Raw genomic sequence first — 25,658 nt, 5'->3', positions numbered from 1 at the left:
AACCAAACATTTGTTTTCCAAACACTGCTATGTAGAAAGAGAGCAGCTATTTGAAACTAAACGTACATTGCCAAGATTTTGGTGCCTCACTGCTTGCATAAAACATTCAACATTAAGAAATTACAGATATGTGCAATATGTACAACATTGGTTCATGGCACTTTTTCTTCTTTTAAAGTACTGATCTTCTAATAAAGGTCAAACTCCAGCTTGCCCAGGGCAGCACGCAGAAGACATAAAATTCAGCAGGGATTTAGCAGCCATCGGACAATGCGCTCATCTGCACCACTGCCAGACTTGTGACAGCACAACATCCAGCTAGCTTTGCCTGTGTCCCACAGTTCCAAATGTGGAGCAGGACTGATGTTGCACAGCAAGAGGAAGTGAGTGCAATCCCTTCCACACCTGTGGTGCTGTGCATGTCAGCCCCACAGCACGGTGGTGGGAATGACAAGCCCATCCACAGAACAAATTATTTCAGGTCAAAATGGGAATGTGATCCTATATGGAGGCAGAGCCAAAGTGAGCAGAAGAGACCTGAGGACACTTCAGCTATAGATGAATTTTGGTCTTAAATCTTCAAAGAGACTTTCTGTTGCAACTATGTGTGCTTTTCACACATGCTTCTCACTTACACATCGTATAATTCAGTATTCGTTGATCACTGTAGAAGGTCCCCAGTTAATGTTCGTAAATACTCAGTGACTGACAGTAAAGTGTTTACATAAAAGCATACAGATACCCATATGTTCAACAGTATCTATGACTAAAAGACAGTGGTGAAAAGTCTGAAGCAGGCTGACAGTCAGTGATTATTTCAAAACATATTTACTCCCTATATCTGCAGCTTTCATTAGTTGGAGCATGAACAGATCATCATTTGAAACTACTTTTCATTTCATTCTATAGCTAGTATATAACATACTCACAGGAAGTTAAGAATACATCTAGATTTTGGTGCACTTCAATTCTACAGCATCAAGTCAAAAAAGAAGAGCAGTAGAAATCAGTGGCAAACTAAATGCCCCAATGCCATTAGATGTTGCTTTTTATTTTTCTCTAAATGGAGCCTATGACACAATCCCTGGGATGACACCCCACATACATGTGGGAGGAGAGAGTACTAGTTCCCTGCACTGCTTGATGTTCAATGGCTTGATGAGTTGCCACCAAAGACCTCTCTCAGGTGTAGAAGGCAACTGTGGTGTGTTCTGCCAGTGTGGGAGACTCTTACCTTGCCTAAACATTGGAAAAAACAGCATTGCTCAGATCCAAATTGAGCAAAAAGGAGATGAAGTCAAGTGTTCATGCTTTTACCTCCAGGTTGGATGGGTGCCCAGTGTCAGCCCACTCCAGCAGCCTGGTCAGACCTGGCACTGGTACGTTCATACTCCACTGGCCACAGGCTTCCTTGCATTTCATGTGCCAATTGCTATTTGGAGACCTCACGTGATTTATTCGTGAACAAAACCCAACAAAAACAAAGTAAAACACAAATCCAAATTGCTAAGCATGTGTCCTTGAGAGTTTCTGGATACTAATTGCAATGCTGATTGCTTTCCAGATTAAAAGAAAGACTGGCTCACATTCTGCTGCTGGTGGGTTTACCACTGTACTGCTCCCAGCTACCACTGTACTGCAGGAGGCTGGGCCGTGCCAAGAAAAACACTGACAGCAGTCTCACAACTCAAGTGCTCAGACAACGCAGGCCATAAAGTATCTTCTATCAGATGTTCATTTCCTTTGAATCCCTAGGTTAAATAGCATGAGAAAAGTTAGCTGAAATTAATTTAGCTGAAAAGAAAATAAGCACAAGGGGTGGTAGGAAACGAGCAACCTGAAAACTTAACACAAACTGTTGGACAAATAAGATTCCTCCTGAATGGAGATGACTTCTGAGAGGGCCTTATGCCAATGCTGAGACAGCCTAGACTATCAGATCAACATGACACAGTTACAGGCTTCAGAGGCACAAGGATTCTTCTATTCCATGATACTCCTTTACTTGTCATAGTGTCCGTTGGTCTACAGGTACCTAATTGACATAAGATTGCTCTTCTTTTTGCAAAGTACCTAAACTATTGTAGCATGCTGTTAGAAATGACATAGAGTAATAATCACACTGTTTTCAGCTTTTATTTCCAATGTGGTAGAAATTAATAATTTTCTTGTTAAGTTATTAAAAATATCCCTGTTCTACTTCAGGCTTCATTCCCCTTTAGTCTCATTGGGTTGCTGACTGCACATATGCTGCAGTTGTTAGTGGAAAGTAAATTTACCTATTTGATTTACATCCCTTGCCTCATGATCTCTTATTGTCTCTGTTTTTTTCTAAGCCCCACCTGTGCACATTATTAAGTTTTTTTGTTTGTTTAACCACTGGTGTCACATAAAAAAGATTAAAAGCTGCCATCATGGGATTTGGGCATTCTCCTGTCATAAATGTACAGCCAATATAACACCCTCGTGGCAGAAGCTGGCAGAGAAGTATCAGAATGAAAACAGGCACACTGTGTTCTGCTGACATTTGCTAGATTGATTGATTGCCTTCCACAGTTCTCTCTCTTGAAAACCTAAGTGCCTGAATAGAATAGAATAGCAAACAATAGAACAGAACAGAACAGTTCAGTTTGAAGGGTCCTACAACAATCTTCTTGTCCAACTGCCTGACCACTTTAGGGCTGACCAAAAGTTAAAGCATGTTATTAAAGGCCTTGTCCAGATGTCTCTGATGGGCTGACAGGGCCAAAGTCCTCAGAAGCTCCTTACAGGACATTCCTTCCAGCAGCCCTTTCACCAGCTTTGTTGCCCTCCTCTGGACACATTCAAGGACCTTAGCATCCTTCCTAAATTGTGGGGCCCAGAACTGCACACAGTGCTCAAGATGAGGCTGCACTGACACTGAATACAGGGAGAAATACTAGGTGCACCAGTCTCTTACTTTTTTTCTGAAAGCACTGATTTTAACTATTGTTATCTTCCTACCATAGACTCCAATGTTATCTACCTTAAAAATAATCTATTTGTTTGGTTTCAGACCTCTGGCTGATCATACTAACGAGAGGAATCAGCCTCTTTCTGCTCACTAATGAAAACCGTCCTCACATGGTCATATTATTCCTATTCCATATAAAACTGAAAGGGCAATCAGTGTTTTGCAAACATGCACAAAACTGAAGCTGCTAAGTTAGACCCTGTACCATTCCCAATGAATGAGGAATGGCAATGGCATAAAAAACCTCCCTGACTCCTATTGAAATTACACTGTTTGCTTCTGGAAAACACCAACATTACCAGAGGAAGTCCTAGAGTGGAGACAGGACTGGAGGAGCAGCTGGAGTTGAAGATCTGGTCTATGAGCAGGATTTTGCAAAGGGAAGTAGCAGCATATGTGTTATTTCTGACTCAGCAACTACTTGCTAGAGGTCCTCTCCAAGGACCTTCACCTAGAATACAGCCTTGAACAGAGGTAATATAACAGGTAAAAAATCATAATGACACTGTGTTTGGCAAAGCTGTATCTCAGCTCACACATATTCCTACAGCAGTTTCCCAAAAAAATCAAGGTATAACAGAAATAATGAAAAGAGATTGACTAGGAGGATGTTTCAGAGACTTCATTAAAAATTAAGAGACATTTGTCTTTCAAAGTCTCATATATTCTTGGACAGTAAAGAGCAGGAGGTTAGATTTCTTTGCTAACTTATTTTGCCATGGAAGGAAAGAGCCAGATGATCAGCTGATACCAATTATAAATTATTGGTCAAGATTACAGAAGGAAATGAAATATGAAGGCATACTGATCCGATTTCTAGCAGCACTGAAGTGGAGCAGATGTGAGCATTGAGCCCTGCATGTCTTCTTTCCTCCCAGATGTCCTTTTCTCCTCTGAATGGTAGTCCATGAAGGGAAATCTTGGATTCTCAGTAAGTTCCCATAATTCAACTAGGTTTCACAATAACAGTATATATTCCTTTGCATTCTGACAGTGTGCAGAGGCCACAAAAGTCCCCAGTGAACTGGGCGTGCTAACCTCCATTCCACTTTTCTCATCATATGCATATGGAAAAGAATACTTACTGGCTGCTTGGAAGAGTCAGTACAGAACATTTACTCATGTCAAAAAAATGGGGGAAACACTGTATTAAGGAGCTCTCTTCCAGGGTTAGATTAATTTTTCAACAAAAATATTATTTTCTGAAAGAAAGAAACCTCACTTATTTCCTCTAATTTTTTTCTGATTAACTATTTACCACTTTACACTACTGTTTCACATTAGCTCACCATTTGCCCAGAGCATCTTACCTTTTTAATACAAAGTCTACTAAAATTTCCTGTTCATTCAGCTACTTTCTTTTTTTTTTCTTTTTTGCATATAGAAAACCCCTTAATGTACATGATTTTATTTCTCTTAGTTTTCTAGACACTGAATATTTCCAGAGCTCTCAGAAAAAAAAGTATTTGACCACTCTTAAAACACATTTTAGGACATGTGCACAGTGAGGTTTTGACAAGCGTATCATGATATGCATGGTTTAGATGCAGTGCTAATAGGTTTTTTATTTTCAAAAATCAGGTTTTTACTTTAAAATTTTTTAATTTAAAAATTACAGCTGATTTGATTGTTCATTCACAACTGCATCTGCTACAGCAATGAATCTTTCAGTTGTGCAATCACTTGCCAAGATCATCACGTAGCAGAGGGATGCAGTCAGATGGCAAACACACACATACACTAAAGCCACAGGAAGAGCGCAAATAAATAAAAAATAATCAGAGTGGGTTTTTAAATGCTGAAGCAAAAGAAAGAAATTTTATGACACTGCAGTGACAGTGGGAGGGAAGGGAAGAAGACATGTCAGAAGCAGAAGATGATAGATATGCTGCCGTTTGCAGCAATGTGGAACAAATATAAAACCTGTACTACTGTTTCCACCCTGGCAGCTTGGCTGTCTGCACTGTGCAGAATCAGATCTCCAACTGTCGCTCAATTCATTCTCATAGTCCAGAAATCAGGCCACCATGTGAGAGAGAAGGTAGCTTAAAACCATTCCCCTTTTAAGACTGAAATGGAATTACACTATTAGTGTTGCAAAAGAGTCCTTCACAGCTTAAATATCACTTCAATAGTTTCCAAAGCTTTACCAGGGATCCAGTGTTTTCTTAAAGTTTCACCTGACTGTGAGAGCCACCAACTTTTCCTTACAAAGAATACACATATCCATTTTCAGCCATCGCAGCTATGAAGAAAAGCTGTGAAATGTGAAGCAACTTCACTCTTGAAGGTTAGAAACCAGGAGAAAAAAATAATTTTAAATCATTCTTCTTTGAAACTATTCATGATTATTCTTGGCACACAAATTTTATTCATTTTTTACTTTAACTTTGACAACAGCAGAAAAGCCATAAAAATACTTCACTCAATGCATCTTTACATCTGCAAAAGAAGTAATTAATTTAGCAAGCAAAAGGGAAAATTATTTTTGTTACTTGCTAAACAACATTCCAAACTGAAATATACATATCTTTGGTATCTTCATCTGAATGTATTTTGTACATTCTGAATATATTCTGTACATTCTGAACTTGCCATCAGCTGCCGCATGAGAGGAGCCCAGAAGAGAAGATACAAAGACTCCCTGAAACAACATCTCAGCCTTGGCCATACTGATCATCATAACTGGTCTACTCTGGCCTCAAATCGGGAGGCCTGGAGACACACCATCTATAACGCTGCTGCTTCTTTTGAGAAAGCATGCAGGATCACTCTCGAGGAGAAAAGACAACGCAGAAAGAATTGTGCCTTGCAGAATATACCACCTAAGGAGTCTTTCAGCTGTGCCTTTTGCAATCGGATGTGCCTGTGTCGTATTGGCCTTTTTAGCCACCAGCGTGCTTGTAACAAATGTCAGTAGACCCCTTCCCAAATCCTCTGTACCAAACACCTCTTTAGAGTGGGAAAAAAAAAAGGACTAGTGGATTTCTGGATTTTGAAATACTTCTGAAAGAAAAATAGATTTGGACAGCACTTTTTAGTAGTGCAGTGTTAATTCAGCTAAGTTCCCAGCACTTGCAACAGATTACATATAAAGGGTCATAAGGATTCTTGAGTTACAAACCCAACTCCCAAAGTGATCAGGTACTTGAAAGATGTTACTTTAATACTTTCAAACAGTTCAGTGACTTTTAATTTAACCAAAATCCAGTTCCCTTTTGTAATAGAAAAATACTCTTCACAACACTTTTGCCAAACTCAACAAATTGGCCAAAATACGCTTAGGATCAAGCAGTCTTGATATCACTTCAAGTCTCTACAAGACAAAATCTCTAGTGAGGAATTAGAACCACCAGCAAATGTATGCTGACACTCCTATATTAGGTCTGGAGATAAATCCAATTTGATCCTCAGGCCTGACAATCCTAACTTAAAAAAAAAGGGAAAGGAAAAAAGTGGGGAACCTTCCTATTGATAAAGCATCTTGTAATTAGTAACACTACTGTGTTTCTCATCTACACACAGTTGAATTTTAGATTTATCATAGGCATATCATGTGATTAAGAGATAATTTCGCCTCCAGGATGTTTGCACACCAGCTCTCTTGGTGGGTGCACAGGAGGCTGAAGAGGAAGCAGGACTGTCATGCTATGAGTAAGTGGCTTCTTGAACTTCAGCCTATACAGGCAGAGGATTAAAACACAGTCATTGTAAAATTGTGCTTTATTTGTATAACAAAAAGATGATTTTCCTCTGGACTACCTGGTGTGATTTTCACCTTGGATTTTTAATATCTGAATCCTCTCTGTCAGAGAATTTAGAACTCTCTAAATTCTAGAAAATTGACTATGTTCTCCAAAATCTAGTTTGCATACTTATGCCATTAACAATTATTTTTTGCCTTTGTTTCATAATGTTCCTCTCATGAAATATGCCTTTGAAGTCTACTAAGTTGCTTATAAAATTAAGGACCATGTGTTCAAACATCTAAAAAATTCAATTATTTTAGGTACAGATTGTTTATGTTACCATTAAGAAAACTGCTTAAGCAGAAAGATGGAGATTAAAACCTAGAAAACCTCTTAAGCCTGCTCAAAAAAAAGAAGTTATTTTAGTGAATGTTTACATATTTCATGATAGTTTTATCAGGTTTTTTTTTTTAATTAGGACAGCTTTGAGAAAATCCCATTAAGTAAGGAAGCAATTAAGTGGTTTTAGCCATACGGTGGTCTCCTGAAAAGCTTCTATAAAAAAAGCCTCCTTGGTGAATCTTTCTTTACAGTCTCACAGGTGTGCAATACAAGGACTACAAAACCATCACTAGCAATATATGTTAGAATATTCTATTACATGATTGTGAAGAAGAAATGTGTTTATTTTGCAAAAGGGGAGGGGAAGAGAGGGGAAGGGAGGGGAGGGGAGGGGAGGGGAGGGGAGGGGAGGGGAGGAGAGAGGAAGGGAGGGGAGGGGAGGGGAGGGAAGGGAAGGGGAGGGGAAGAACAGTTGACTTGGAAGGGATCTATAATAATCATGTCCAACTGCCCAGCCACCTCAGGGTTGACCAAAAGTTAAAGCATGTTATTTAGGGCATTCAAATGACTCTGACAGGACAACAGTCACTGAAAAGCTTGGGGCACAACCACTTCTCTAGGAAGCATGTTCCAGAGTTTGACCACCCTCTTGGTAAAGAAATGTTTCCTAATGTCCAGTCTAAACCTCTTGTAATGGACACAGCTTTGAACCATTCCCATGTGTCCTGTCACTGGATCCCAGGGAGAAGAGCTCAGCACCTTCCTATCCATTTCCCCTCCTCAGGAAGCTGCAGAGAGCAATGAGGTCATCCCTCAGCCTCCTTATCTCAGAGAATCACAGAATATGCTGAGCTGGAAGGGACCCACAAGGATCACCAAGTCCAACTCCTTCCTGGTCCTGCACCATTCCCAAGAGCCACACCATGTCCCCAAGAGTATTGCCTTAACACTTCTTGAATTCTGTCAGGTTTGGTGCTGTGACCACTTCCCTGGGGAGCCTGTTCCAGTGTCCAACGACCCTCTGGGCAAAGAACCTTTTCCTAATATTCAACCTAAACATCCCCTGACACAACTTCAGGCCATTCCGTTAAGTCCTGTCACTGGTTATCACAGAGAAGTGATCAGTGCCTGCCTCTCCTCTTCCCCTCATGAGGAAGTTGTGGACTGCAATGAGGTCTCCCCTCAGTCTACTCTTCTCCAGGCTGAACAGACCAAGTGACCTCAGCCGCTCCTCATACGGCTTCCCCTCAAGGCCCTTCACCATCTTCATTGCCCTCTTTTGGACACTCTCTAACAGCTTAATATCTTGCTTCCATTGTGGTGCCCAGAACCGCACACAATATTCAAGGTGAGGCTGCACCAGTGCAGAGCAGAGTGGGACAATCCCCCCCCTTGACTGGCTGGTGATGCTCTGCCTGATGCCCCCTAGGACACGGTTGGCCCTCCTGGCTGCTGCAGCACTGCTGACTCATATTCAACTTGCCATTGACAAGGGCCCCCAAGTTCCCTTCCACAGCACTGCTTTCCAGCACCTCAGTCTATATGATCCGGGGTTGCCCCATCACAAGTGTAGAATCTTCAAACTAGACAAGCCCAGAGTTTTCAGCCATATCCCACTGGACATTCCTTCCAGCCCTTTCATCAGCTTTGCTGCCCTTCTTCAGAAGTATTCAAGAATCTTGATATTCTTCTTAAATTGTGGGACCCAGAACTTCTCATAGTGCTCAAGATAAGGACATACCAACACTGAATACAGCAGAGTAATCACCTCTGTTGACCAACTGGTTATGCTGTGTTTGATGCAACCAGGAAGCAGTTTTACCTCTTGTCTGCCAGAGAACATTGCTGGCTTCTATCAAACCTGCTGCCAACCAGCACCCCCAGGACCCTTCCTACAAGTCAAATAATAGTCCATATCTTGGAATAAGTAAAAGATTAATTAAATTCTAAGTAGGAGTTTTGGGCTTTAACTGTGACAGATGCTGTGTTTGTGCCTGGAGAGTAGGGTAGTTGCTCACTCAACACAGAAAGTGTTAGTACAAACATTCCCAAGATGCTGGGGAAAGAAAGCAAAAATGGCAACTTTAGGAGAGATGGACCCTTCCAGAAGTTCCTTCCATGATGACAACCAAACTGCCCTGAAATGGGAGCGGCTGACCGGCTTTATGGATATAGCCCAGGGCTGCATTTAAATGCAGAAATTCATCATTGGCCACAGCTCTTAAGTGACCATGAAACGCAAGTGGTAAATGGAATAATAGTTCAAAATGGGGGATTTATTAGTTCTATTCTCATTTCAGATTATATTCACTCTAGGGGCAAGGACAGCTGTCCTGAAATTATTTCCTTCTGATTGGGAACAGCAGGGTTAGGTTACTTCACAGGTTACTATGGCATGCCCAATACAGGGTATTTGCTAACAGGCAATCAGAAAGTGCCTGAGCACAATCAACTGACTACACCCAGCAACATTAGAACATTGGACAATGGGAGTAAAACCTAAGAACTTAAACTGTTTTAAAATTAGCTTTAAATTGTTTCTATTTCAGTATTTAATACTGACTGAAAGCTTTCAGTTGACACAGTGTTGGGGGAAAAAACAAGTTTTCTTCATATCTTTTTAAACAATGATTTTGTTCTTTGCATATATAATACAATTTTTATTTTGGCTTTCTCTGTAACTCGGACTTTTATTTCAAAGTCTCATTTTTTGTCAGAGCAGTGAAGAAAACTCAATTTAAGATAGAACCTCAGGCATGCAATATATATCAAATAAAACTGAAAACATATTTCTTCCCCATTTCCCACGCTATAAACAAGATGAATACTTCAGCACACACATGCACAAATTCCACAGTCCTGGCCAGCATGAAGTAACAAAATGAGGGAAGTTTTGAAAATTAAACTTAAGCAACCTCAGTCCCCTGTCCTCCCAAGACTCAACACCTTGTGCTGCCCTTTGTCTGGAGACAAGTGCATGCAGGCGAGAAGCCCCCTTAGCCACCGTTCATCACCCCATGAGAAAAGAAGTGCAGTGTCACAGCTGGAAGGACATGAATAAGCCCTTCTGATGTAGTCCTCTGCCTACAGATTACCTATCAATTAGGTTTGGTAGCTTAGGTCTGAGATTGAGGTAACAAGTAACATGTTTGGTCCAGATGAGAAAGGTGTGGAGGGCTCAATGTTAGTGCAGTGCCATGCTCCCCTTGGCATGCCTTCGGCAGTACCAGTGTCCCTGGAGCTGTAGCCTTTGTGGTTCCCAGAATCCTAACCCTAATCCTAAAGACAGCTGAGGGCTGAGGATGAGGTCTGCAATACCATGTTTGGCCAGGCAGAGAAATGACTAAACCAAGGTATCGCACAGAAGACAACACTTCTGTTATAAGCAATAAACTGCTTTACATTCACAGCCTCCCAAGGGAAGGTGCGGAATTGGTTCAATCCCCTCAGCTTCCTACATTACATCTATCTCAATATATATTTATAACATTCTAAGAAAGTATATAATTGCAACCACTGCAGAATAAATTCATATTCATTAATTCCTACAAAAATATGATAGACATCATATATTAAGAATAGAAAGCATAAACAAACCACAGATTACTTTAATTTCTCTGATATAAAGCACTGAAAGGATTTTGTGCTGTAGAAGAGAACCCTGCCAATCTAAGGGGGCATGCCTGGGCGCTGAAGAATTAAGCATTTGTTTAAGTTTGTGGAACAGGAGACCAAGAGAATTGTAGAGACTAATACAGTTAATTTTTTCCAAAATGGTGAAAGAGGTGCCTGGCAGGGCTTTCCCATGTCCCTTTGATTGCACTACTGCATCTTTTTTTCCCTTTTCTTCCCAGATTCAAGTTATTCAGTATTTAAACTGCACTCTTTCTTTTAAAATAACCTCTCAAGGATCAGACCATGCAGCCTCATGCAGCCCTTGGCTGAGGCAATGTTCCCAAAATTACATCAAAATGGGAGCCGTGCCCAAGAAAGGACTCTAGGATTCAGCTGTATGTGAAGAAAAGGCTTGAAATTATGGACCATGGTATCAGGATAAGACTTTATATTTCAAACATATATTTATTCTTTTCACTAAATCACCAAAGAGTATGGGGAGAAGTGGGGGATATCACTGTAGAAAACCATATGGTACATAGATTTCCAAGTCAGAATTATGCGTACTAAATATTTATAGAATCCAGTGATATTCTCTTCTTTCTGTTTATTCCTTACATGTCACCCAGAGCAACTCTGGCCAAGCACCAGTCAAATATCCAAGCAAGTTACAGGCAATCTAAGCATGGGGAAAGAGAGAAAACAGATCACCAGTAGGCTCATAATTAGCAACCTAAACCTGGAAGGAGGCGCTTGGGAAGTGCTTCTGATGCGTCTGGATTCCAGCCCTCACCCCACATCACGAGTGGTTTCAGAAATTGAGTTCTCAGTCTCTGCAAGGGGCAGGGAAGACATACACAGTATTTTTGGCTAGACTGAGCAGGGGCATATGTGGAGTAGCTGCAAAAGTAGACATCCGTCTGCTCTCAGAGACCAACATAGGAACAAAAACGCATCTCAGCGATGACAGCTAACTTGCTCCTGGTGTCTACTGGGTAAGCTCTGTCTTCCTACCTGTGGCATGCAGGGCTGTTGTGTTTATTTTGCCTCAGACAAGAACAATGCAGTGTCCTACTTATCACCTTGTGCTTAGAAGAGTACTTGAAGGAGCTACTGAGGTACACAGAAGATCTGGGACATATCTTAATAAGAGTCAATCTTCTTATCCAAGGTCTAGTCTTGACATAGAAATCTTCAGGTCTTTTCCTCTTTCCTCAGCAGTCTTATTCCCTTCCCTGCTCCTATCTGCTTTCCCTTTCCTTTCAGTGTGAGAGCTACCCAATCTAGCTACCCAATCCCCAACTAGCCCTTCATTCTTCAGGAATAATAAAAGGATTTTAAAAAGCATAACGAGCCCAATACACAGTACTTTACTAAAAGGTGCAGCTTTCACTGCCAATTACCCTCAGCATCAATTCAGACAGAATGTGAGATGCTGCTTGTTGAACATTCTGCATAGATGTTGTTGCTATACAAAGTATGGTGCAGACAGGTCTTATTAGTATTATGTAGAGTGGAAGTCACCTACTTTTGCATATATACATAGACAACTTCAGATTTATAATAAATTTTTGCGTACCACAAAAATAACAATAATTTCAGAATCAGATTGATGATATCAACCAAACGAAAGTTGTATCTTCAATACGGAAAATTCTTCCATTTTTATAATTACAATTTACTATGAAATTGGTAAGCAAAAGTTCCTTTCTCCATGTCACTGAAACAGCTATTTACAATGAAAAACATACTTACCAAATTTTGCCAAAAGTGTAATAACCACACATCTGTTATTCTTCAAATACATATTTTCTAAAACAGTTGGTATTTACTTAACATCTAATAACAGTTATTAAATCATTCTTAAGTCTGTTTTGTGGAACTGTAATGTAAAGCATTACACATATAGGAGAAACATCACGGGAACAAACGTAAAAAGGGAATAGGAGTGTTGTTAGTAGCTGAGTAGTTACTAGTCACATTAGAAACTACAACTCAGAGAAGCATAGTAAGAGGAAGACTGGAAGTCTGGAAACCCCACAGAACAATGGGTTTTAAGAGGTATGATGCCTTCCATTTAAAGTTTTAAAATTATTAGATAATTTATAGGTCAACAAATATGTAATAACAGAAGACATTTCTGTAATCATTATTAAATCTACTAGACAAGGACATAAGCTTCATCGTCTGGTGGCTCAAATTAGAGAAATTTAGGTGTTTAAAGAAGTCCTTCTTTTGGTTTTAATTTTCTGCACTGTGGCATCATTTCTACAGCTGCATTTCCCCGGTACTGGCTGTGGTTCGTTCCAGGCTCTGCATTGCAAGCCTCACGCCAGCCATGAGCTGGAAAAACACTACTGACTGCATTACAGGATAAGACCAGCTCCATGACTGACCTGACCCTCTTTCCTTTTGAATTTTAACAGGCATTGTGCATTAAGCTCTTCTAATTGTCAGTGTAGCCAGGAAACAAGCACAGTCACTGTTAATTGTTCATAACTATTTCACTTGAAATCTCAAATGAGCCTCCTAGCAACAGGACAAGAGGAAATGGCCTCAAGCTGAACCAGGGGAGGTTCAAGTTGGACATCAGGAAGAATTTCTTCACTGAAAAGGATGGTCAGACATGGGAAGGGGTTGCCCAGGGAAGTTGTAGAGTCACTATCCCTGGACATGTTCAAGAAACAACTGGATGTGGTACTTAATGCTATGGTTTAGTTGACATGAAGGTGTTTGCTCAAAGATGAACTTGGAGGTCTTTTCCAACCTTAATGATTCTATGATTCTATGATATACATTGGGTCCTGAATGTGACTGAAAATATCATAAGTCTGTGAGATGAACAATGCCTTCTAAAACATATTTTTATCATTTTGGGAACAAACTACAGCAGAGCTGGCTGCTTTACGGACATTTTTATGAGTATGTGGGTGCCATCTAAAGAAGCCCCAATAATGAACAATAATTCCTATGTTAACATTTGCAAAAAAAGCCATCATACTTAACCATAAATCTACATTTTTTTTTTGCTTATTAAAGATTATTAAAGAAACCATTAAGGTACCAGCTTGCTTGACATTAAGGTATCACTCATGCTCAGCATTTTTGCTGAGCTTTTTTTGTTTCTTGTAGGACAGTACTATACAAGCTAGTATTTTCCATAATTCTGAAAATGTGTCCACAATTTTCTTCAGAAAATACAGTCAGGGATTGCAGTCTATATTATCTTGGACAAAGGTGATGACTACCATAGTATGTTACAATTAGCTAATTTGTACTGTCTTGAAAAACAATCAATAATATAAAGGCTTTCATTTAAATCTATCAAACCCACATACACCCTTTTTAATTGAAAAGCTCTTAACTACACTCATTTCCTGGATATAAAGCTACTTTACTCGAGCTCCAGCATTTTTAATTTCCCTCGCACTGAAAAGCAGCATCCTGAGCTCACAAGTAATGCTTACATAAAAGCCTCACAGTCAGATCTCTTGGTGCCACAATGTTTTTCAGGATATGAAGACGACAGCAATGTAAACACTCTACCATTGCAGAATAAACACCATGTAGCCACAAAAGAGTGGTGACATCACCTGTAAATTATCTGGGCTTAATTTTCTGTAGTGTAAACTGACTGTCCATATCTTCTGTTCCTCAACCCACTCTAAAACGGTTTAGAGAAGAACATTTTGTATGAATCTTCCAGTTTTAAAGAAAAGATTATTCCTCCTTAGGACATTACTCCCTTTTGCATGTAAAATCTTAGTTCCTCCTGAACGAGAATGTCCTTGCTCAAACAACACATTCAAATGCTATTGATATTCCACAGCTAACTCAGGTGTGCATAAGTCAACAGCTTGCAGAGAATATGTTTTTAAATAGCAAAGCCTGTTGCTGCTGCTTCTTTTCCTGGAGTTGATACAAATAACATAAGAACAGCTGTATTGGATCAGAGTTAATACAGATGTAGCCCACTATCCTGTCTCTGTCAGTGGCCAAAAAGGGATTCCTACTGAAAAGAATAAGATTAGGGAAAGCACATAGTAATACATACCCAGAATAATCTCTCAGGTCTGAGAGATTTGCAGACCTGGGATTTCTACTTCTGTGACCACAAGTTAAGTGTAATTCTATCAACTAAGTGTTACATATAGCAATATGTATCCCTTTGTTTACTTCGGAATTTATTCCAATATAAAAAATACCTTAAGCAATAACATAAAATATGATATTAAGCAAATATTGTTATAAAGGAGTCCACACTGAACTTTGCATATATGTTACTCATCAGTCTTTTAGTCAACCAACTTGAGAAGCTGTGAATGCCTTGTCCCTGGAATTGTTTAAGGCCAATTTTGGTGGGGGTCTGAACAACTTGGTGTAGTGAAAGGTGTTTCTGCCCATAGCAGCAGGGTTGGAATTGGATGATGTTTAAGGTCCCTTCTATTCTGTGATTCTACGATTCTATAATATATCCATGTCATAAAAATGCTCGTGTTAAAAATATAGGTAAGATGACGAATATTAACCCCAAATCTTAATTGCTCTATCTGTGTGAAGGATTTAATCTTTCTTTTTTTCTCTTTGCTGGTTCTCTGAAAAAGCTGGTAAGAGAACATACTTGCTTCTGTGATTATGGCAAGCCAAGTGCATTCAAATCTTCACCCCATCTGTGCTAACTAACGTGCTGCTTCAAATCAAATTACTCTAGGATGACAAGCAGCCTCTCAAGGTACAGAAGTGACATTTGAGAGCCTTTCTGCTCTTCAAACTAGAGAGGTAATAATGGGATCTGCACAGTAATCTCTTCTACATATTTGCCTCCTCTCAGACAGGCTTCTCAGTCTATCAAGGATGCTTCATCTTTCATATGGTACATACATTGCATATACACAGCTATCATGGGTTCTCTTTCTTGCTTTGAAACTCAGTTAAAAAAACATTGACCATTTTCTGTTGATACTTTCAAACCACAGACCCAAGGTATCAATTCATTCTAGCACTCCTCAAAATTTTGTTTTTTTTCTATTCTGATGGAGACAAGCAGGACCAACAGGTGCTAATTCATAATTTGGGTGATGGAAGAATCAATAGTTTACCGTAGTGCCTTTCAGACATGTTTGATGTCACGCAGAATGAAAGGTACCAAATCAAGGTACCAAATTGCATGTAACTTGGGAAAAAAGCACCATCTGTGAAAAATAACCTTTCAAGGATATCAAAAGCAGCCACTGAGAATGTGTAATTTTCACTAATATCAAAAACTTTGCTTAAGTGGAGGGCAGACTCTTTTGCTCACCATTTGTTGAAAAATAAACATGACATTGAGCATCTGAATCCCAACATCAGATCACTTTTTACTGGGCTTGGCCTAGTTTAATTTACAAGACAAACATATGTTTGTGGTATGATGACCTTGTGGTTAAGCCTTTCTACAAGAAATTCTTGCACTTGAGGAATTTTGGATATTGAATTTTCCTGTGATGATGAATAGCTCCCTGACATCTTTGGACCTCTTTCAATTCCATTTACTTTTGTCAAAAGTTTCGTGGAAAAAATAATATAAGTGAGAGCAATATTTTCATTCATAAGTAAGACTTGTGCCCAAATGGTGTGTCCCTTTTTTTAATACTAGCATGCTGTATAGTTGCCAACAAAAAACCACCACAAACCAAGTTCATATGGTGAATAAATTGCTTCAGATCGACTGGGGAAAGAGAAGAGGACACAAACAGAAAAGCTGAACACATGTGTGCATGACACTGCATGACTTCCTTTCTAAATTTGAGGTCATTGATAAATTCAGTCAACTAAAATAAATAATTCTGCAAATTCACCCATGCAGTTTTTCTTCCTTTACTTTTTGCACTGGTAAGGAAATAAATTTATGGCTTACCTTTCAAAACCAATCTGCCGTAATGTTTTCTCCCATGTTGAACCTATACAAAGAGAGAAAAAACAAACATCCTCAGTGAAGAACCTTTTTGGTATGAACACTCTTACTCTACTCCTTTCCTTGTGCAGCTGGGGTCATAAGGAGATTTTTCCACCCCTACAGAAGTACTTGTAAATAACATCTGTTTTCCCCCGAGTGAAGAACTGTTGAGAGAGGCTACCACTGGCTGACATAACTGTGTGGAGGGGTATCAGCCTATATAACTCCTTTACATTGCAAAGCAGATAGTCACTGCTACAGTTCACCGCAATTCCAAGGGTGGTCTCCTCTGCTAGAGCAATGTGATCTGTTCTTGACTCCTGAAAGTGCTGAGTTGGCATCTCACATCACGCACTCTTCACATTTCAGCTTTTCATTTTACTGTAGTGTTCGCATGATTCCTGCTGAAAGCTTTACAGCTCCTTCTGAAATCCAGGCCTTTTCATTTTAAGCAAAAGCATGAAGACGGATTTCTGCTTTATTGTTTAACCCTTCATACTGACAAAAACAGCTGCAAAGGACTCTTTCTCAAAACCCCACAAACTACTCAAATACACAGACTCATTCAAAGAATTGTCCTCAATATTTCTGATACACTTAATACAGATTTTACCTAGATTTTCTCCAAAATAACTCCCCCCACACTCCAAGTATTAGGTGAGCAGTTGGCAGGTTTTCTTGCTGATTGCCAGTCTCTTTTTTTTCCTACCATTATTTGGTCATTATAAATAGAGGCTACTAAGTGCAAAAATATCTCAAGTCATGCAGGTCTGAAGGCAAATATGTAGGAGGACATGAAGCTAGTTCAGAGTTTGCTCTCTGACTTTTTATACTACTGTGGGAAATGCAATAGAACTGAATGCCATGTAAGCAACTACAATTCTTTTTGAATGATTCATCTGAATCATTCACTGAAATCTCAAAATCAGAGAAGAGACAGTAATTCCAATTCCTGATGCATTCCATCACCCAAAGGGAAATATAAATTAGGAAAATTTAAAAAGGTTCCCTGTGAGTGACATTGAGTAGCACCACAGAAACTCAGAGACAAGTAGAAATGTCACCAAGAAGTACTGAGAAAGAGTGGAAATACATGAAGGGAAGCAACTTTGTCTGACTTAAATCAGGAGAATTTCAGGATTAGATGCCTACTGTGCAGCATGTGCTTATACACAGACTATAACAAAATCATGGATTAGATTCTTTCTACAGACAATCCAAGTCCTACTTGACAGATTGGTATGGAGAAAAGTGGTGACATAATACTATCAATCAGAAAAACCTTTGCATATGTATCCCTTAACATCATTAACTTTCCATTCTGTTAGAGGAATCAATGACCTGCCATGTCTGTAGTATAGTATTTATCTCTAATCTGCAACATGTTAAATATTTGTCTAAGACCTAGTAAATGCTTTCCTTTGAACTTGGGACACTTCCTGACAATCCAGATAAGCATCTAAAAACTCAAGTTCTAAGAAATTTTGGGGTTGAGTGTTTTTTGTTTCATTTTTTTTTGTTTATTTGCTTGCTTTGTTTATTTTTCGTGGGGTTTTGTTTTGTTTTGTTTAGGTTTTTTTGTTTGGTTTTGGTTCTGGTTTTGGGGTTTTTTTGACATATCAACTGAATTCTTTCTACTCCATTGACTAAACTTTGCAGTTTAGTCCAAGGAGAATGTGCTAAATTTTTAATATAATGACACAATTTCTCTGTACAATACATATAGTATTGTACAGTATCTGGTTTGTAAATCACAGCCTAAGCAAATAAAAATCAAAATTAATAAAACCTAAAAAGTTAATTTCCTTATAAGCCTATGGTGTTCAAAGCTTCATTCACAGTTCCTAACTGGACTGCCACTCATAGAGAAAATATTGTGCTGTCTAAGCTGTGCTACTCTAATCTAGGGGAGATGTATGAACTCCTCCAGCTGTGCCAGGGGAGATTTAGGTTGGATATTAGGAAGAATTTCTTCACAGAAAGGGTGATTAGATATTGGACTGCCCAGGGAAGTGGTGGAATCACCATCTCTTGGGGTGTTTAAGGAAAGACTGGACATCTGGTTGACATGGTAGTGTTTGGTCACAGGTTGGACTCAATGTTCTCAAAGGTCTTTTCCAACCCAATTGATTCTGTGATTCTGTAACGGATAGGTTCCTGGCCAGTTCCAAACATGGTCAATATACCACATTATGCTCTTCTGGAACCCCTTCTTCATTTGACTTCTCACCATCAGTCGCTTCAAACTTTGGTCACACATGTTTTCAGCTAAAGGTTCTAAAATACTTTTCATATGATCATGGCTGGGCTTCGCGAATGAAGATTTGGGAAGGGCTCTACCCACATTTGTTACAAGCTCACTGGTGGCTAAAAAGGCCAATATGAGATAGATAAGTCCGGTTGCAAAAGCCACAGCAGAAAGACTCCTTAGGTGGTATCGGCAAGACGTGATTCTTTCTGCGTTGTCTTTTCTCCTCGAGAGTGATTCTGAGTGTGTTCTCACAAGAAGCAGCAGCATTATAGATGGTGTGTCTCCAGACCTCCCAATTGGAGGCCAGAGTAGACCAGTGATGTTGATCAACGTGGGCAGGGCTGAGATGTTGTTTCAGGGAGTCCTTGTATCTTCTCTTCGGGGCTCCTCTCTTGCAGCAGCTGGTGGCAAGTTCGCCATAAAGCAGGATCTTAGGGAAGCAGTGGTCCTTCATCCTTGAGATGTGCCCTGCCCATCGCAGCTGTGTTCTCAGCGACATGGCCTCAATACTTGTGACTGCTGTTTGTTCTAGAACAGATATATTGGTCACATAATCTGACCAGTGGATGTTTAGGATTGTACGGAGACAGCGTTGATGGAAGCGTTCTAAGAGTCGCAGGTGGCGGTGGTAGATGACCCATGATTCAGACCCATATAATAGAGTAGAGTAGACAGCACAATGGTTCTGTAAACAGTGATCTTTGCACTTTTCTTCAAGTGTTTATTTCGCCAAACTCTTTTATGGAGTTTTCTGAAAGCACTGTATGCCTTTGCTAACCTGTTGTCTATCTCTCCGTCAATCTTACCATCCAAGGAGATGAGGCTACCTAGGTAATTAAACTGCTGGACTGATTTGAGCTCTGATTGGCCAATGGTGATATGGGGATGATGGAAGACTTCCTGAGGTGCAAGTTAAAAGAGAACTTCTGTCTTTTTTAAGCTGACTTCCAGCCCAAAAAGCTTAGCAGCCTCTGCAAAGCAAGATGTTAAATGCTGCAGAGCTGCTTCTGTGTGGGTGATGAGGGTGGTATCACCAGCATAAAGCAGCTCCCAGACAAGATGGTTTAAGGTCTTAGTGTGGGCCTTCAGTCACCTTAGGTTGAAAAGGCTTCCATCAGTACAATATGGAATGTAGATACCATCTTCATCATCAAGGTCTGCCGTGGCCCTTTGGAGCATCATACTTTAGGGCAATGGACACAAAGCTTTTCCATTCAGGACTGTTACAGCTACAACCAGTGACCAATGTAAAAACACTTTTAATTGTTCCCATTCAGTGCAAAGCAGGCAGAGACTTCAGGTCCATATCCAGCAGAGCACATAAGAGGCTTCAAAAGTGAGGTGGAGAAAGCTCTACCTTCACTTTATGGGGAAAAAAAAAGTCCAAGTCTGTTCTGGAATAATTGAACAATGTCCACTGTTTGATCAGTACAAAGAGCTTCTACTTTGGCACATGTATGGTGCTTGTGGTGGGGCAAGACTTCTGCCTGCACAACTACATACATACAATACCTTTCATCACACTGAGTTCATATTTTATAAAAAGAAGTCCTCTACATCTTTAAGGCAGGACAACAAACATTCTCACATACATTTATTTCAAATAAATATGAAACCCAAAAATAATGTGTAGCACATGAATCATCAAGATTTGATTGAGATAAGTAAAGACCTACTCCATTAATGTCTTCTATTATAAGTTACCCCCCAAATCCAACAACTTCTGGAGTATAACTGGTTTCACTCAGCACTGATGAATTAAGTAATTGTTAAAAAGATGACTGTGCCACTCCACAGGTAAATGCAGGGCAGACACAAGCAATTCTCCATATACTTTATGCAATCCTGTTGGCTCTGGAAGAGTAGCCAATGGGTTTTGAAGTCTGAAGATCTGATGAGTGTTGAAGAAAAGAAATATCAACTTCTTAAAGCACAGGCTGGTACTGGCATCTTTAGCCAGAGTTTCTATACTTTTCACTGTTGTGTATATTAGCGTATGAATTTTTCACCCCATGACTGGCTATACTTCAGTTGTATGATGTATAGAGAGTCCTACTGAAGAGAGAGAGGGAGAGAGAAAGAGAGAAAGGGAGAAAGGGAAAAAGCAAAAGAGAAAAGGGAATTTTCTCCATTGGTTTAAAATAATCTTCTGGCTGCAGCTGCCTACCAGAATGTGACTCCTCTAAAACAAAGCCTGCCAAGAACACAACTAACATATATTAAAAAAAACCCCACACCACATCTTTTTCTGTGGAGTCTTATTTTAAAATGTTTATGATCTAAACATTCCGTTTTAAGACTTAACCAATTCCATTCACAATAGTATCAACTTCTATACTACACTAACAGCCAAAAGTAAATACCCTGAGGTATTTAGTAACACTGAAAAGAATAACGCTATTAAAAGTCTAGAAAATCTATTATTTGATTTAAACCTTACCCATTGCTTCCAAAACATTAGACAAGATTTAAGTCACGTAATTCTCATTAAAATCAAAAATGGACTTATTCAAGACATAAAGTTTTGATCCTGCTCCCAAAGAAATCAATAGGAATTTGGCTATTCAATTCATTCTTTCTGTCTGCTGGGACTATGGAAAATATTCACCTGTTGACTTTCAGAATCAATCAACTGCTACACTTGAGCTGCTAAGTTAATTTGGCTTCCCTTTGCTTTCTGTTTTTTACCACTACATCAAAAATACTGTAACTGTTTATAAGAATGTCTTAATCTGGTACCCATGTAATTAAGTTTTTGTTCCAAATATTTGCCCCAGATTATTCCCATCTATTCCAAAGATTCTGTTTCACATTACAGCTCTAGCTTTAAAATTCTTGAAAAAGATGAACCATAATGTAGTTCCTAAATTACTGCTCACATTTAATAGGAACAATGGTAAAATGCACATCATGGACACATATGCACTCAACAAAATCCTAGCATGAGAATGAAAGTATAAGAATAAAAAATTTAATAAGAAAAAATTAAAAACATCTTGATGAAATGCACAGTTGTCTTCTTTGACAGGTAGGCTTTCATTCACATGGCAGTTTCCGTATTTGGTTTGGTTTGATTACAACTCTGCTTACTGTGAACTTGCTACGAGTGAGAAGACTCACAGTCCACTGCTTGGTTGCTTGCCTTTACAAACTGTGAAGTTGCCTAGCTGCTGAAGTGCACTGGTGGGCATAGGGAAAACACAGAATAACATATCCATAGAATCACAGAATAGTGGAATACCAGGTCAGAAGAGACCTCTAGGGTAATCTGGTCCAGCCTTTCTTGGCAAAACCATGGCTAGATGAGATTGGCCCAGCACCCTGTTTAGCTGAATCTTAGAAGTGACCAGTGTTGGCAAAAATATTAAGTGATTTTCATCCATTCATGGAGGTTGCACAGTTATTCACTTTGAGCCATATCATGCCCCATCTGCCAGTACAGCAGAGATCTGCAGCCGCTCAGGGAGAAGCCTGGCATGAATTGTAAATGCATAGCAGAAATACATGCCTCCTTTGCCATGCCCGTCCAGGTATGCCAGAAGGTCCCTGCTGATCCTGTGTTCCCTATGACTGTGGGCAGTGACTATCCACAGCCTGCTGCCTTCTCACTTCTCCAGAGTTAGTGGCTACTTTAAGAACTACATGCTTGTGTCTGGCTCTGCTCTTCAGGTTTTCTAACAGTAAGAATAATAATTCTTGCATTCTTTGCTTACTGTGATCTGACATAAGGATCAAAGGGCAAAATACGGCTTAACTGAACCAAAAGGCATTGTTTGACATTTTTCAGTAAGCATTAAGTGAGCCTGTCAGAATTCAAGTATACAATTGGAATAATATGAAGATCTCCAAAAACTGGAATAGGACAAAATATCTGTAAATTCCATTGACTCAAAAAGACTTTTTTGGAGCCTGTCAATGGGGTAAACAGAGAGTCACCCAGACTCTCTGAAGGAACTATCAAGGCACTAGACATACCATAATCACGCTAAGCTCATCAGAGTTACATGCAGGAGTGGCCTATATAAACATGCTATGGTATATTAGAAACAGGTAATATTCTTGGAATAGTAACTGCATTGATCTCTAACATTTTGAAGGAAAGTAGTTTCAGAGGAACAGCTGAATTTGCAATGGTCAAAATATTCCTATCAATTTCAAAATTTTGATCTATACCCTGTGACACTTACTAGTATTCTTCAAACCATGAAAAATAAAAAAGGGGAAAAAACCCCTTTCACATACTCAAGAGATACAAAACAGCAATACAGAATACTCTAGAAATTGAAAGAAACACTTTGTTAAACCTTTCCATTGTGGGTGTCACTTCTTAACTCTGTTTCTCAAAAAACTTGTATCTTCCAAAAAATCAAAAAACTATGTTTTTTAGAAATCCTACTTTTTTGCTTTTCAACCAATATAAACCCAGAGGTTTTGTGAAACCAAATAGTAGTTTTGACTACAGCAATGCATGTGGCATAGGAAAGCACTTTTTCTTACTCTGCACAGTATGATAGAGGCATTGTTAACACTTACTTACCTGTACATTGTCTATGCAATAGTTAGTTACATAAAAAGATGATGCACAGAAATAATAATTTCTTTCATGAGAAGTGGTATCAGACAATGCTACCATGGCATTTAGCACCTATCTGTCTATTTTGAGAAATAAATCTCTCTTACACTTCCTATTCTCTTGATTCAAACTACCTAGACTGCACCCTGCACTCATCACTTCGTAATTTTATCACCACATTCTATCATCTGGGATAATGATATGACTTTCTTAATAGGACATGTTACTATTCTGCTGTGTCCATGCTGATGATTTAATTCAGAACTGGAGAGTATTTCTTGGGTAAACCTCTACTATGCTTTGGTTTGCACAACCAAGTGATCTTAGAGTGCACAAACTGGATTTGTTTCACATGAAACTGAGCTGCATCCCAGGGACACAACTGCCGTGTTTCAGTCACTAATGGGTATTTGGTCTGTGTGACGAGAGCAGAGCTATTCCACAGTAAACCTCACTCAAACCAGTCCTTAGGACTGTTTTCTGGACTGTATCCCACCCACTGCAGTGAACCTTCTTACTGTCCTGAGAGTACAGTTGGACTGGATGCTAAGCACTGTCACACTCCCTATAAAACCCCAGGGAGCCAGCTCTGCAAGGCATGAGAGCAGACTATTTAATTTTTCAAACAACTTCTCAAGGGGAAGGAATAAGGGAAAATCTGGGCTGTTATGGTTTGCTGTGCATGCTGAAGAGACTAAAACCACCAGTAAAATAGAAGCTTAGGGTCAGTCCAGGAGTCTGTCTAGATGAAGAAACTGATTGCTGAATACATACCAAGAAAGAGGTCATATCAAGAAGAAATATCAGATTTTGCAAGTCTTTACTTGCCTTCCACTCATACCAGCTTTCAACAGATTTTTGACTGAATAAAGAGTACAAATTTGATCCCTCCACAATAATGTCATGGGAAAGATTTACTGTGTATTTTCTCCTGTGAGGAAAATAATACATTATTATCATGATATACAGAAATTGCTTTCCTATTAAAAAAGAAAACTTGACTCATTCCATGTTAACCGGAAAAATAGTCATCATCAAAAACACTACTTCTCCTCTAAGGAGATTTTAATGAGTGGGAACTTTTACTAATAAAATAAGCAGACGAACACAGAACAAAGTGCAATACTACTGACACTGTATTTGTGTGTGTGCACAGAGATGCATACTGGTTTAAAATGAGTATTAAGAAGACAATGGATATGCTAATGTGATTAACAGCTGTATGTGACAGTCACCTCTTCCAGCCTGTGGCTTCCTTGGGAACTCTGGTCATCCAGAAGGGTCAGCAAAGCTCCCACCAATAAGTTAGGACCCTAAAAGCAGCTGCTTCACAGGTCTTATCCATATTCTGGAGGTTTTGGGGTTTGTTTTTTTTTTCTGGATCTTGATTAGCACTTATAATTGCAGGGCTGGGGAAGGATTTTTTTTTTTTAATTGAACATTTAACTTAAGCTAACATAACATGAAACATTCCATAGTGCACCTAGGACATAATTGATCCAGCATCTTCCTGGAGACAGGGGCAGATCCCGGCTCACTTTTTGTGATGGTAAAACCAATGCCTCTGAGCCTGACGCATAGTCTGTAGAAATAACTGGAAAGATTTGCATTGAGCTAATAGGCTTTCATAGTTTGCAGAAATGGGAAAAAATAGCAATAAGGAACAGTGAAAAATCAAAATCACGAAGATGACCTGCTAATTAAACAGCAAGTTAAAAACATGTGGAAAAAATAATAACTTGGAAAAAGAAAATTTGAAAAAGTACACTCTACATTTGTTCTTCCATGACAGATTTGTTTAAAATTATACAGAAGAAATCAAATTTAAATTGGCTGAATTGCTTCACCTATTTTTTGAATCAGATTTTTCACAAGGATGATAGGTTCCATAGTTTTTGTAAGAATCATGACTTCTTTTGTCTGCTTAGATAAAGTATATCAGAAACACCTGGAGGCAATCTTCCCCCGCAAAATACGCAAGCTTAAAACCACTCCTATTTTAACCTCATTTAATTTCAAATTTATTTTCTCAATGAGGCAGCAAAACAGCAAAACCCAAAGCACTAGAATATCCTTGGGGAATGTATTTCAGATGAAACCTGATATAGCTAGTTAATGGAAAGTACTTCTTTGTTGTTTTTTTAATCTTTTATTTATCTATTAGTTTGCTCTAATGGTTGGTTAGTGGTTTTTAACCCGAATTTCCAAGGTTGCTGCAGATATGAATTCATTCTGCCATCTCTTACTTTTCTTTTTGA

At 39.2% G+C, this 25,658-nt stretch overlaps 1 protein-coding gene across 2 annotated transcripts in view; it reads right to left on the bottom strand.

Annotated features, from left to right (window-relative positions):
* Positions 1–25,658, bottom strand: part of PIEZO2 (piezo type mechanosensitive ion channel component 2) — a 303,485-nt gene that overhangs the window by 141,082 nt on the left and 136,745 nt on the right. For both annotated transcript variants that reach the window (XM_051772546.1, XM_051772540.1), the window contains exon 4: positions 16,538–16,580. In XM_051772546.1, the coding sequence (XP_051628506.1) occupies positions 16,538–16,580 (43 nt within the window). The remainder of the gene's footprint in view (positions 1–16,537; positions 16,581–25,658) is intronic.

This window comes from Manacus candei, unplaced genomic scaffold, assembly GCF_025592945.1.
Source record: "Manacus candei isolate 608988 ecotype Guabito, Panama unplaced genomic scaffold, ASM2559294v1 h1tg000008l, whole genome shotgun sequence".
Taxonomy (NCBI): Eukaryota; Metazoa; Chordata; class Aves; order Passeriformes; family Pipridae; genus Manacus; species Manacus candei.
The sequence above is the reverse complement of the archived record's forward strand: the minus strand, read 5'-3'. Positions and strand labels throughout refer to the sequence as shown.